A 13,192-nucleotide genomic window follows, 5' to 3' on the forward strand; every position below is an offset into this window, starting at 1 on the left:
TTTTTTGAAGATTTTCTGTATCAAAATGCCTGCGATAACATCACTACAATCACAAAAAAATTCACATACACATCATCCTACACAGCTGTCTTTGCTGTAAACCCTTTCAATCCCCAACAGCAATAATAATCTTGTCTCCCCCAACATAAGTACACAGGTAACAAGACTGAACAACTACCCACTGACACATTTTGTTGTCGATTGTTTCAGCTGAGTTTGTTTCCTGGGGTCATGCAAGACTTTCAAGGAAGTGTTCTACCCCAGAAGCATGGGTGGGAAATCACTGCCACAGTTTCCAAAGAAGTTGGCAAGCCTGAGCTCTAAGCTAACCCAGAGAAAGCAAACAACCCAAGACTGCATACACACACAGCAGTAGGGTTCTGCAAGAAGCTCTTCACTCCTGCAATTAATGCACAACAGATGTACCGCAATTTTTAGATATGTTCCACATTCTTACTCCTTTGGGAATACTTTGTTCTCCACCTGAAAGTCAAACCCATGCCTCTACTACAGCAGTGTTAGGAGCTTGTGCCATGAGAACAAAGGTGAAATAGGAATAAAATGGACTCTGAATTAGCTTACAATCTGTTTCCAAAGATTAGCCTGACACTAATATGCCTTCAAGACCGGCAATCAGCACAGCCTCATACTTGCTCTCACAGTAACTAGAGAGATGTCCATTTGGAGTGCCAACACTGAGATGACAAGTGTCTAAGATACCAAGTAACTAGAACCTCCTTAGTGTAGTTTTTAGGGAAGCAACTACTTTGCAGTTAAGGCACTAGACATAATCAAGAATCCAATTTCAATGCTCAGTTTCACACACTTATTACCACCATACTCAAGAGCACATCAGGATATCTTGTCTGGGCTCCAATTCAAAACAGATAATTCTGTTTCCTCTAAGAGTTTACAGATCCTGTAGTCTAAGATCTTACACCTTATGTAATCAAGGCACCTAACACCACTGCTAAAAGCCTCTCATCTCCCCTAGAACGACTATCATTAAGCTAGCTTGACTTTTGAGATCCAAAAGGAAGGTTCATGCAGCTACACTCAGCACTTAACAGATAATAGACGTATTTAGAGTTTCCAAATAGGACTTGCAAGTTTTCAAAGTGGCTACAGACAAGCAATGCTATAATCAAAGTCCCTGTCCCTCCAAAGCCTCATGAAATTGTACTAAATGCTTCATATTATTGGCAAAGTTAAGGGCAAGCTGCACCGATTCTAGAGGTTCTAGAACAGAAGGTCAAGGATCAGCCTGCTCAAATACGCAGCTGACAGTAGGTCAATTTGAAAGCGGATTCAACAGGCTAAAAGTTGACCAGTATGTTATTACTTTATGAAACTAGTTACAATGCTGTGCTCTACCCAGGAATAGATGTCATTAGTCTTCAACCAACTTAAGGCACTTCAAATAAAAGTAGGCACTTTAAAACTAATAGCCATCCCCGTGCTCATTATAAGTGGACAGACATTCCCTTCCTGTGAGCCCCAACAGACTTCTTCCCTATTAGAAATGGGAGTACGTGAACAGTAACAAAGCTGACTGCAACCATTCCCTCCTCTATTTCTAGACAGGGGGCTATACAGTGGAGGTACAGTACAGTATCTGCACACCGCTGCTATAGAAGGGCAGGGATGACTTTTTCCATACATCCATGGAGCACCCTGCACAACAAGACTTGGTCCTAAACCCAGGTACCTAGGACATGAACAATAATGAAATGCTTGAACAAAACCAGGTTTATTTTATCAATAAAATACCCTGACATTCATTTGCATCCAGGTTAATAAACACACTAGGCAGAGAAATGGTCAAATGCAGCTCTTTTCACTATAACACAGGTCAACATAGAAGAATATTCTACTTACTCTTTGGTCAGAAGTGGGCAAGATTTGAGTAGAAAGCGGGCCAAAGCAGAGTCCTGGTAAATGAGTTCAGGAGGGGCAGTTGGGCTTTTTAAATTCAAGCAGCGAACAATAACATACAGAACAGCAGCAACTGCAGCTAGCTTCACCCCATCAAAGACCGCCGGCAGCTCAGGGGTTTCCAACATTGCACTCATTTTGAGCCTGGAGACAAGAAAACAATATTAAAACTTTTTGCCATATACTGTTGGATATGAATAGATACTTTCATGTTATAAGACTGTAGCGACCAACTAGATTTGGCAGTTAACACTGCTACAAAAATCCTAGCATACCTACTCAGATTAGCAACTTTTAAGATGCAAGGAAGTTTATTTTGTACTGCTTTAAAGGCCCTGACCACCACAAGAAATAGAAACCGGATGGTCAGTTGGAAAGGAGATTTACTCCTAACCAGTGCTGCACTAGAATTGAATCAGTCTCATGTGTCAAACCCTACAGTGTCCAGACAGTCAATACTTTCAGGATCTCAGCCAGGACTATCCAGCTCAAATAGAAGCTGAGTGACAAGCCAGGCTATAATGATACATCAGCAGCATTGGATATGTGTTTCTTCCCAGATGTACAAGCCAGACTTGAAAAGAAGAACTTTCAAGAACTGTGTTAACTCCTCAGCCTGAATTTTGCAGCTCCATGAGAATAGTGGTACTAACTCCTGCATGTATCTAAGGTGATCACTTTATGTACCACTGAGATCAGCATTTCTTTTAATTCAATACGGTTCTGCAGCTGAAGGTGGTTTAGACTAACACCTAGACTTTGAATCTACAATATATAATATATATATATAATATATATATAATATATATAATATATATAATATATATAATATATATAATATATAATATATAATATATAATATATCTGTCCGGCTTGAAATCTAATTTTTAAATCAATCCAGCTTCTGCTGAATATACAGTTCAAAGAGCTGGCTGCAGTTATTACAGGAATATTTCACCCATATTGAAGGGGCAGGTTTTTCTCTAGGTCTTTCCTCAACCACATGGGTTACCCAAGTTAGCAGTTGACAAGTCAAGTCTTACCAATGCCACTTTTTCTTCAAACTAGAAATAACTGCCTCTCCTCAGTAGAGTTGCCACTGCCTGGATCCACGTGCTACCCAAGCTACCCTGTGATGGGAGGAAAAGAAAATTGATTATTACTGACAAGGCTGCATCTCTCAACTGGAAGGGAAGAACACAAGTTTATAGAAAGTTCCCATTGCAAACATTACAATCGATTTGTTTATTCAGTCATAACCACTTCAACATTGATTCACCTGCAAACCTCTTGTCTGTGGACCAATTCCAGACTAGATCAGTTGCCTACAACACATTAGTTCACTCACAGTATGCAAATACACCTTCACGGGTAGGAACAGACAACAAACTATTGCAATCAGTGCAACTTCAGAGGAAAGTCAAGCTATAAACTTCCAGAAGACCACACAGTCACCATTTTCACAAGACAGTGACGCCATTCCCAGTTACAAAACCTACCCAAACATCTCCATATTTAGAAGACTAGAAGCAACAGACTACTGTTCTTCCCAACTTTGTGCAATACCTACACTGTTATGTAAGTGTGAAGCCAGTCTGAAGTTTCCTGCTACTTTTACTTAGGCTTAGCAAGGCAGCTCACTCCGCAGACAGAAACTTGTAAACAGTCTCTGCTTGTTCCCACACTTGCTTTTTTTGAGAAATTACAAGATATCACACTTCAAGATGGTGAGAGCCACCAGGAAGTGCAGATACAGCCACCTAATCAACACTAGCACACACGCACCAAGGCCTGTTAGAACAATTTGATGCCAATAAAAGAGCTTTCAGCCTGCGACATTAAAAATGTAAGCAATATCTACAATTAGAACTGAATCACCTACTGGTACAACAAACCAATGGGGAATTAGAGCTTCCAAGAAAAATCTCCAGAACAGTCTGCTTTACCACAGCTGCTGCTTACAACTCTGAAAATACACCAGCAGGACAGGCCATACCAAATCTTACTCTCCTTCCTAGCAGAAAGACAAAACCTCAGAAGGACTTTCTGTACTCAGCGCAGCTACACCAAAACCCCTTGGAAGAAAACAAGTCTGACATCAGCTATTGATTAACAGCATACTGGAAAGCTCCAAGCTTCTGCCACCATAACCATCTGTGTTGCAAGAGAAGAGAGGGTGAGGAAAGCAGAGACATTTAATACTGGACAATTCCGAAGCTTTTATTCTTCTAATTCTGAGTTTCAGAGTAGAAAGGAGAGGAGTGGGCTACAAAGCACCATTTATTCTCCTAATCAGGATCTTACATTGGCATCACGTGTCTCAATGAAAAGCTCCAGTACAATGTTTAGCTGTAGTACATTACCTCACTTCCATAGTTAGTAACTTCCAACGTTACTGCCAACTGCATAAAAGACAACAGGCAAACTACAGAAACAGCTTCTCCAGGGAAGGCACAATCAGCAGAGGGGTGGACCAAGCTCCTGAACCCAAGGACAACCAGGTGCTCAAGCAAATCTTCCCCAGCTGAAAATCCCAGTAGTTCTGTCGGCATCTTCCTTTCATTGTTTTATTTAGAAAATTAGATACACTGTTACAAAGCTTAGCCATGACCTTCCAGCCACCTGGTGTTTAAGGTAGTTTTCTATTTACAGCTTTCACATTATCAATGAATTAGTTAAAAATAAAACAGGGCACAATTAGTCATTAGCAATTTGTACTAGTGACTCAACATAACTGATCCAACTAAGCTGGATCTCCGAGTCTTCTCTCGGACATAATCTTCAGATTACAAACTCACTACATCTTTCCCAATACTTCTATATCTCATTTCAGCCTGTCACTACCTTAAAGAGCATACTAGCTTGGAGTTACTGCCAGAAAAAATCAGCTGTTGGTAGCAGGATTATGCTTTGACACCTGTGAACTAGTATTTTTCCATGCTAGACAGTCTAAATACACATTCACAGAACATAAACGCCTCAAACATGCTAGAGGTTTGTGTATTTGTCAAGATCTTCACCTAACAGCTCACTCTGTGTACAGCTAAGAAAGTCGCCACAGCTGTTGCCCTGTGGAGCCAGCACTCCAGGTACTTTGAGCACCTGGTATTTCTGAAGACCTAAACAACCTGTCTCAGCCAGGGCAGCTTTGCAGGGGCTGAGCCAGAGCACTCTGCTCTAAAATTTTAAGTGTTTAGCTTACTGAAATAGATTTGAGAGCTCTGCCCCTAATCATACACGACAAATGTATCCCGATTTACGAGTATGTATGAGGTCACCTTGCTTCTGTTTTGTAAAACCCTTTTTGCATTGACCTTATAAACTTGTCTGTTTATGAAAAAGGACAGACTACCAGTGTTGAGCCAGTCAAATTTTAATCTCAAATTTCCTGTAAATGGGTCAGCATTAATATAACATAAACAGACAAACATTTGTCCTTTTCTGTATACAGAACATTACATTCTTTTAGCAGGGTAGACAAAATTAGCAAGAGGCAGTAAGTATATCACCAGAAGCAATCAAGCCTGCTTTTTCATCTCTCCCAGGGTTTATCATCCACCTTGATGAACACAAAGCAGCTGGTGCTCTTGAGGCCAAGGATGTTACTTTGAAGCACCTTAAGTATACAATACCTTTTTAAAAGCTCATTTAAAGGCAGGACAGCCCCAAAGACTGACAGTCTTTTCAAGCGATAGTCTCAAGTCCCATTTGTGACTGAGAACTAATTTAAAACCAATCACTGGAAAGTAAGTGCTGCATTTGTGGAGTCTTTCCATTTGCCCTTTCATCATAGAATTAAAAAAGCTGAAAATCATGTTATAGGAAACACTTCAGCTCTACTGTTAACAGAGGCCAAGTCATCTATACAAGAATAATGAGAAAAAACATCTCTCCTTTCCAGAGAGAAATAAGAAATAATAGAAAGAAGTACAAAAAAGCCATTAGAGCAACAGCAAATTCCTTCTCCATCTTTTCAAAAACATGGTGTTTGCGGAAAGACATCAAAATATTTACTTGTACAGTAAGCAAAGTCACAACTGACAACAAATCCAAGACCTGTACACATTTCTGTTCAAGGTTCCCTGGGGAGAGGGAACTCTGCCAGGGACAGAAGCCGCTTCACCCTGTGACTCAACACGGTACGCAGGGGATTTGGTAGATACCAAGCACTACAGCTCCTCCACCCATGCCGGAGCCTGACTCAGTACACTGGAAAGGCAACATTAAAAAAAGCAAAGATATTCAAGTAAGACACTCCCTAAGATCCTTCCCTCAGGGCTCTTAATGAGCAACTGGAAGCCTGGCAGACTCATTTCACCGAAGCATTAGAAATGTTTTGGGCTAAAGTGAAGATGAAGCCGTATGGAACTGCTCACAGAAAAAAGTGGAGGCAGCCTCTTTAAAAGGGGCTCTACTAACAAGATATTTTCTGTTCCATGACATTGACTGAAAAATCTTGAAGGAATCCCATTTCCAGGAACGGCAGTTTGATACTAAAGCCTCCTAGATGGCCCTCAACCAGTCATTCTGGCTCAAAGGTGCTTTCAGAGCTCAGCTGGACACCAAAACACTGCAGCACACCTGGCCAACACTGAAAGCCTTTAAAAATCCCCCTTCCTAACCTTCTACAGCTTCTACCAAGCAGTGCAATAACTCTTCCCTGCTAAGATCTGGAAGAGCCAAAGAGGCTATTTCTAGACAGATAAAGCAAACATTAACTAATTTCAGACGTTTCTTGGACTGATTTAATTTGTTTCTAGCAACTGCTTGGGGAATAAAACTCAGAGCAGATCTGCTAGACAAGAGGAAAGCAAAAGACTCCAAAGAGACGTACCTAGGCAGATTCAAATCAGAAATAAGTTATTCCCCCCCAACCTTTGACAGGGGAAGAAGGATGGTTGTTTCACTCAAGTTAGTTCTTTAGGAAATGTTACAGGGAATTAACAATCTTTAAGCTAATGTTTCTTCCAAAAAGCAAAACCAGAAGTTACAGACCTGTTGCTACCAGGCAAGTTATTCAGAACCACACCACAAAGAAGGGAACACCTGGGAAAGCCTCTGAAGCAGTGTGATTGATGGGAAAGGTTGCCAGACAAAGCTTTTGTAATGCACCAGAGGACAGTCTGAGGTTACATGAGCTACCGAGTACATGAATCCATACAAGAGGAATCAGGAAAAACCTCAAGCTTGATAGCACAGTCACATATCCTGCCTTTTACTCAGCACTTTCTGTATAAAAAATGCTTTCATTTTCACAGAAAAAAAAGCACTAAGCCTAAATTGCTACTTTAAGGTCTACAAAATACTTATATCTGTGTAATTCTCTGGGGCCACACACCAGTACTATTGCCTCATCAGTTTAGGTGCACAAAGCAAGCCAACACACTGCTTATTTTGAAACTGGCATTTAACCATGCCAAGCTTACCCCATGCAGAACCTCCTATAATTTTCCATGGTAGCTCAGAATCAAACACGTCAGAAGCAAGCGTTGAGATCATCTCAATGTACCACTCAGTACCTCTGGCCATTTAAAACAGCCAATTAAGTCTCAGACCTGGAAGCACATAGGGCATAATTAAGAATTAGTTGAGTACTTCAAGCACTTAAGCTTCAGTTCTCAGGAGCTGTGGGCATGAGACAAAGCACAGTCCTCAAGAGAGTCATCAGGAACCTGGCAAAGCCCAACATAGTTCTGTTGTCTGACTGATTTTTTATCTCCAAACAAAAAGGACACACTGACTCGTCCCATCACAAGGATGCTTAAAAAGACATTACTTGGATAGCACACAAAGTCCCTGGTGCAAATCCCTCCTCCTAGTGCTAGAAGCAGGCCAGGATTTGGCTGGCTGGAGAGCATACAAAGAGCAGGTACTGTTTATAGTATGTTCCGACAATTTTTTTCTGGCTGGTGACTTCACTGGAATTTGATCTTTTCATCAGATATAATACTTGGCTCGTATGCTAAATTTAGAGGCACTGTGAGGTTACAGGGACAAAGTTCACAGCACGAGGCACCATCAGCACAGCCAGAAAGACAGGTGCCTTTAACTGCAGCTCCCCCCCCGGCCCCTTTTTGACTTTGAGAAGTCCTACACCTTCAGAGCAGAAGCCAAGCATCCAACAGGGCTGAGTGTAAATGCCACAGTAGCTTGCTTGAGAAACCACTTGAGAACAATTCCATGGCCAACAGGGCCAAAGACTCCGCAGGTCTTTCACTTTCCCAAGAAGGCTAATTTACAGTTTAATGAGCCTTGAATTGCACTGTTTTAACACTACAGGAACTGCTCTTACTTCACAGTATAATTTTAACTGATCAAAACGGTTCTACTGCATGATAGGCAGCTTTTGTATATTATCTAATAAGGTGGTTGTCATGTAGACCTCTCTTGTATATCAACTTACCTGGTTCCTGCTTGTCACAGATGGATTGAAAACCACTGCATTAGCTTTTATTGCAAACTCCTGACGTACAATATTACACTAAGACAAAACAAGGCTCTGATGACTCCACAGAAACCAATTAATTGCATCTTATCTTAGGCTCATGTCATTTAAGCAAAAAATTAACTGATTACTGTAGAGACTTAGGATTTTGTCACACCCTAACCACTGCCTAACCACAGGGCAGAGCTTCAGCTGCTTGTAGAAGAGGTCAAGCTTAGTTTAAGGTACTGAGGGAGGAGAAATACTGGCTAATAGTTTTCAACAGTCTTAGAGCATTAGCAAGCACCACTTACCTACCACATGATCCTATGTCAGTGGGCAGCATTAAGTTCAAGGAAATAAATAGAATAAACACATTGCAAAGACCCTGACAATCCATGCTTAGTAGTTGATGGAATGCTACAAGCATCAAGCCACAGATAGATAAGTGGGATAATGCAAATTGCATTACAGACTAAGCCCCCCAAAAAGTACACTCTATTCCTTCACCATATTTTGATATACATCATCGTATCATGAAAACCTCATTTACCCTGAGACTCCAGCCTCCCCATCCTCATGCTGTCAGAGCTCAGACATACATCTCAGAGCAGCAGCCCAAGTCCAACCACATCACAGCTGTTTGCTCAGCTGAGTACAAGGTGCACAGCTCAGAAGGCAAGGAGCATGCTCCACACCAGACTAGCTGTACAGCAGGGAAACAACATCTATCACCAAAGCACAAGTTCAGACAGCTAAGAGAACTTTATTCAAGACTGGTCCAGTTCAAGCAGTCTGGAAACACCTATATCTGAACATGATTAAAAGCTGAGATGCCACTTCATGCTGAGGTCTTCAAACACCTTGCTTATTTTTTTGCCCTGAAGAGCAGCTCTGCTCCACAGCAGCACAGAAGACTTGCAAAGTCATTCTCCCAGAGTGTGTCTGTGACAGATAGAAGGCTATGCCAGAGAAGCTTAATTCACATAATCACATTAAAAATGAAACAACATTTCAGAGGAAAAGAACCAAATATAAAGAGACAGGAGCTGACCAGCCACTACTGCAGAACACTCAAATTTTATCAGAAAGCTAAAGAAAACAAAAACAGAGGTTGCGAAGCTCTACAAACACCAGCAACTTAAAAGTTTGAAGAATTACACTGCCCACTCTCCTGCTGAATATGAGTGGGAGGTTAGGGATATTACAGGCACACATATTTGGACATTTTCTCCTTACTTCTTACAAGGACAGTCACTGTAATTGACTGTGCATCTGCTTATTTCACTTAGTACAGACTTTCATATTCACATATGCCCAACCAAAACTTCACAGAACAGGGTGTTCCACTTAAGGGACAGCTAGGCTTGAACACCCTCAGCATAATCCTTCTGGAACCTGCATTTCTAGGCAGAATTATCTTTGAAGATACAAGCAAGTTTAGCAGCAAACTGTTTAACAGGAAACTCCTCACTAGCAGCCAGGCACTTGTCCTAGCTGACCCTTTCCATGGGTCTGTATTATGCTGTGAGTACTCAATCCCTTGAACACAGCTCTAGTTCAATCATTAGCAGCTTGTATATCAGAAGTTTCAGAAGAGTTTTGAGTTTACAGGAGCTTAGTCTGTACTAGGAGAGGAAGCTTTCATTGCCATTTTAGTCAGACTGAACCTATGATGAGAAACTCCAGTATTTCTCAACAGTGGCGCTAGGCAACTAAACTTCTTGGTCAATGTAGAGATATAAATGAAAATCTTCTGCACACTGCAAAGGATGACACTTTCATTTACTGCTGTTACCTCTAGCAGAGCACAGGCACAACGATGTTTCAAGCACCTGTTTCATAGAGAACTGCTTTGCAAAGGATTTTGATTTACTGCTGCCTGATGCTGGCAGAGTAAGGTTGGCAGTCAGAGACAATCTTTATTATATAGCTGAGAAAAAACAAGCCCTTGGGCACAAACCTTCCTAAAGCTAAAAGAGGCCAAGATAACTGCCTGGCTAGGCTAGCATCATTGCTACCCATTTACGCTGGGCAAGCGGGACTTCACTTCTCCATAAGGACAGACTGCCCTTGCACATTGAAATTAAAACAGTTATTTGGTACTGAACTTAATCAGCTGAGTTTGACCAGATTTTTTTAACTGCATAAGCTTAATCTTAACAAATCGTTTAGGCTGAATAAAGGGCAAATATTTGTACAGAAATTCAAGTTGATCTATAGTATGCATTAAGAATAGCAATTCAGAGCTGTAACACCTCACGAAATACAATCTTTTGGAGAAACTCAAAAGTGCAGACAAAGGCTGCAATATACTAGTAGAACTACGATGATTTATGCTTTGGCCAAAAAGTCCAAAATCCCAGTTTCGGGCTGCTGCCTGCACCTTTCAACAGGAATTACAAGGACTAAAGACCCCAGCACATACACCCTTACCAGAGAATTTGCTAAATTCTGCTCTTTAACTTAATCCAAGTTTTGGCACTGACAGGGTCAGCAACCGGAAAGTAGGGATGAACAGGCTGGACATACAGAGCAAGAAAGCAATGTGAACCCAGCAGCACCGGGGCATTTCCATTATCAAGTTAGGTTAAACTACAGAAGGTTTGAACCACTGCTCTAAAGCCATCATTTTAGAAATAAATTTGATGTGCTATAGAAAAGTACAGTTGGAACTCAGAGATTTGGATAACCTCTTCATATGCCTCTCAAGGACAAATTACGTTATTCTGCCATTTTTCCTTCCCAAAAGCCCATCGCAGAACAGCAACTATTTCAGTGTGTTGATCTCTGGTTTTTCACATGACAAGTTTAACAATGCAGCTTTATGAAACACTAAGAGCCTAAGCTGTTATTCATTCCCTGAAAATCAAAATACAGCTTTTACAACAGGAGTAGAACAAGTTAATTTAACTTCTTCAGGAACGGTTTTGCAAGATAGAAGGTTTTATCTTGAACCTCTGGGTCTTTTCCACCCCCTAGCAAAGGCAGTTTGGCACAATCTTAGGTCAGTCTCATCCTCTAGCCTAATAATTCACTCAGTTATACAGAAGACCTCCCACACAAAAGCCAAAATACAACTATCTAAGAATAAGGCAGAAGAATAGAAGAACCCAAACATTAGCTCTCATTCTTTATCAAAATCCTTCCTGTTCTTACTCTTGACTGAGACTGAAATAAATGATGGCTAGAATAAGTAAGGCTGCACATCCACCAACCCAGGAAGAGACCAGAGAAATTATTCAAGTCTCTTGTGATACAAGAACGAAGCAGACAAAGTAGAAGTAGACAAAGCAAGAAAAGATAACCACAGAACAACCCAACAGGGTTGGCAATAACATAACTCCCTGCACAGGAAATAAACATTATCTAGAAGGTCTGAAATTGAAATATCACAAATACAAGCGTCTGAGCTGTGTGTTCCATGAACACCATATCAGCAAGGAATAGAACACAACCTATTACAAACACAGCTGAGCACACTAACCATTGATAATGGCTTACATGGCATGTAAGATGAACACACTGTACCAGTTAGCTGATTAATAAGCCACAAAAATTTCTTTACAGGAGGCACCAGTTATGTCGAAGCTGACCAGCAATCTGTAAGAGGCAAACAGGAATCTTAGGTACTTACCACACCAGTGACAATCTTACATCAACAATAAGAGGAAGCTGTTATGAATTCTCTGAAGAGACCTGCATGAGAACACAACAACAGAATGCCCTCCCTCCAGCTATAACTGTGGGAAAGAAGCCACCGCTAACATACCTCTCTCAAAACCTAAGTGTCAGGTGAGGGATTTTACCAGCTGTAATGCATCAAAGCGATAGAACCCATCCTGCAGAAGGGTGAATCACAACTTATAGGTGAAGTTCTAGTGGGAAGGGCCCCTGCCCATGGCGGGGGGCGTGGAACTGGATGATCTTTGAGGCCCTTTCGAACCCAAACCACTCTATGACTCCAAGCTGTCGCATGGAGAGGACAGAGCCCTATCACACAGGCCAACACGCAGGTATTCGGTACCCATCAACCTAAAAGTTGTCACAAAGCACACGTCGCAGCATCAAGACCCAGGAGCGCGAGTGACAGAACAGCCTCATTTTGGGGGAGCGGAGCGACAGACAAAAGCCTCGTTCCTGAGAATGAAGTGACCTGACGGACATCACCCAGAGCCCCCGCTCCGCCTGCCTCAGGCACCCACCCCTTCGGGCCTCCTTCCTCCCGGGGCCACCGCGGCCCCTCCATCCCCGCCCCGGAGCGCGGCGGGGGGGCCGCCAGCCCCGGCGAGGAGCGGCACCGGGAGGGGAAACAACCGCGCACGGCGAGGATGCTGCGGGGCTCGGGGGGGACACGAGGGTAGCGCTGGCAGAGCCCCCCGCCCTCACCCCGAGCGAAGGGGTCGCGAGGCGCGGCCTCACCTGCAGCCACCACCGCTCCCACCCGTCTGCGCCGGCCCCGCCGCCCGCGGCCCCTTAGCACCCGCCCTCGCCCTCCATTGGCCGCGCCCGCTCGGCCCCGCACGCCGATTGGTCGGGAGGCGAGCGGGGGGCGGGACCCAGCGGACGCCATTGGCTGGTGGAAGGGCAGAGAGGCGGGGAGGGGCGGTCCCATTGGATCACGCAACTGTCAATCAGGGTGGGGGCGGGACTTGTAGGGCGGTAGGCGGGGCTTCCAGAGCGGTGGGCGGGGTTTCAGCCGCCATTGAGACAAGGTGCTGCTGTGGCAGGAAGTGGGGGAGTGTATTTTAAGCTAAACTCATCTAACTAACTGTGTTTTTGAAAGGCAGAATGCCCCTCTGAGAGCATGTTTTCGTTCTAACAGTGATTTTC

At 42.8% G+C, this 13,192-nt stretch overlaps 1 protein-coding gene across 2 annotated transcripts in view; it reads right to left on the minus strand.

Moving 5' to 3' along the window:
- The window catches only part of ABHD2 (abhydrolase domain containing 2, acylglycerol lipase), a 38,784-nt gene extending 25,979 nt beyond the window's left edge, over positions 1-12,805 (minus strand). Inside the window, exons 1-3 of one of the 2 annotated variants that reach the window (XM_069867132.1) lie at positions 12,782-12,805; positions 2,979-3,065; positions 1,879-2,079 (exon numbers count right to left, since the gene is read on the minus strand). In XM_069867132.1, the coding sequence (XP_069723233.1) occupies positions 1,879-2,072 (194 nt within the window). In that variant the 5' untranslated portion in view covers positions 2,073-2,079; positions 2,979-3,065; positions 12,782-12,805. Of the gene's footprint in view, positions 1-1,878; positions 2,080-2,978; positions 3,066-11,996; positions 12,081-12,781 lie in introns of those variants that run through there. The other variant, XM_069867131.1, reaches the window with a different exon arrangement.
- Between the last annotated feature and the right edge of the window lie 387 nt (positions 12,806-13,192).

Source organism: Phaenicophaeus curvirostris, chromosome 12 (assembly GCF_032191515.1).
Source record: "Phaenicophaeus curvirostris isolate KB17595 chromosome 12, BPBGC_Pcur_1.0, whole genome shotgun sequence".
NCBI classification, from domain to species: domain Eukaryota; kingdom Metazoa; phylum Chordata; class Aves; order Cuculiformes; family Cuculidae; genus Phaenicophaeus; species Phaenicophaeus curvirostris.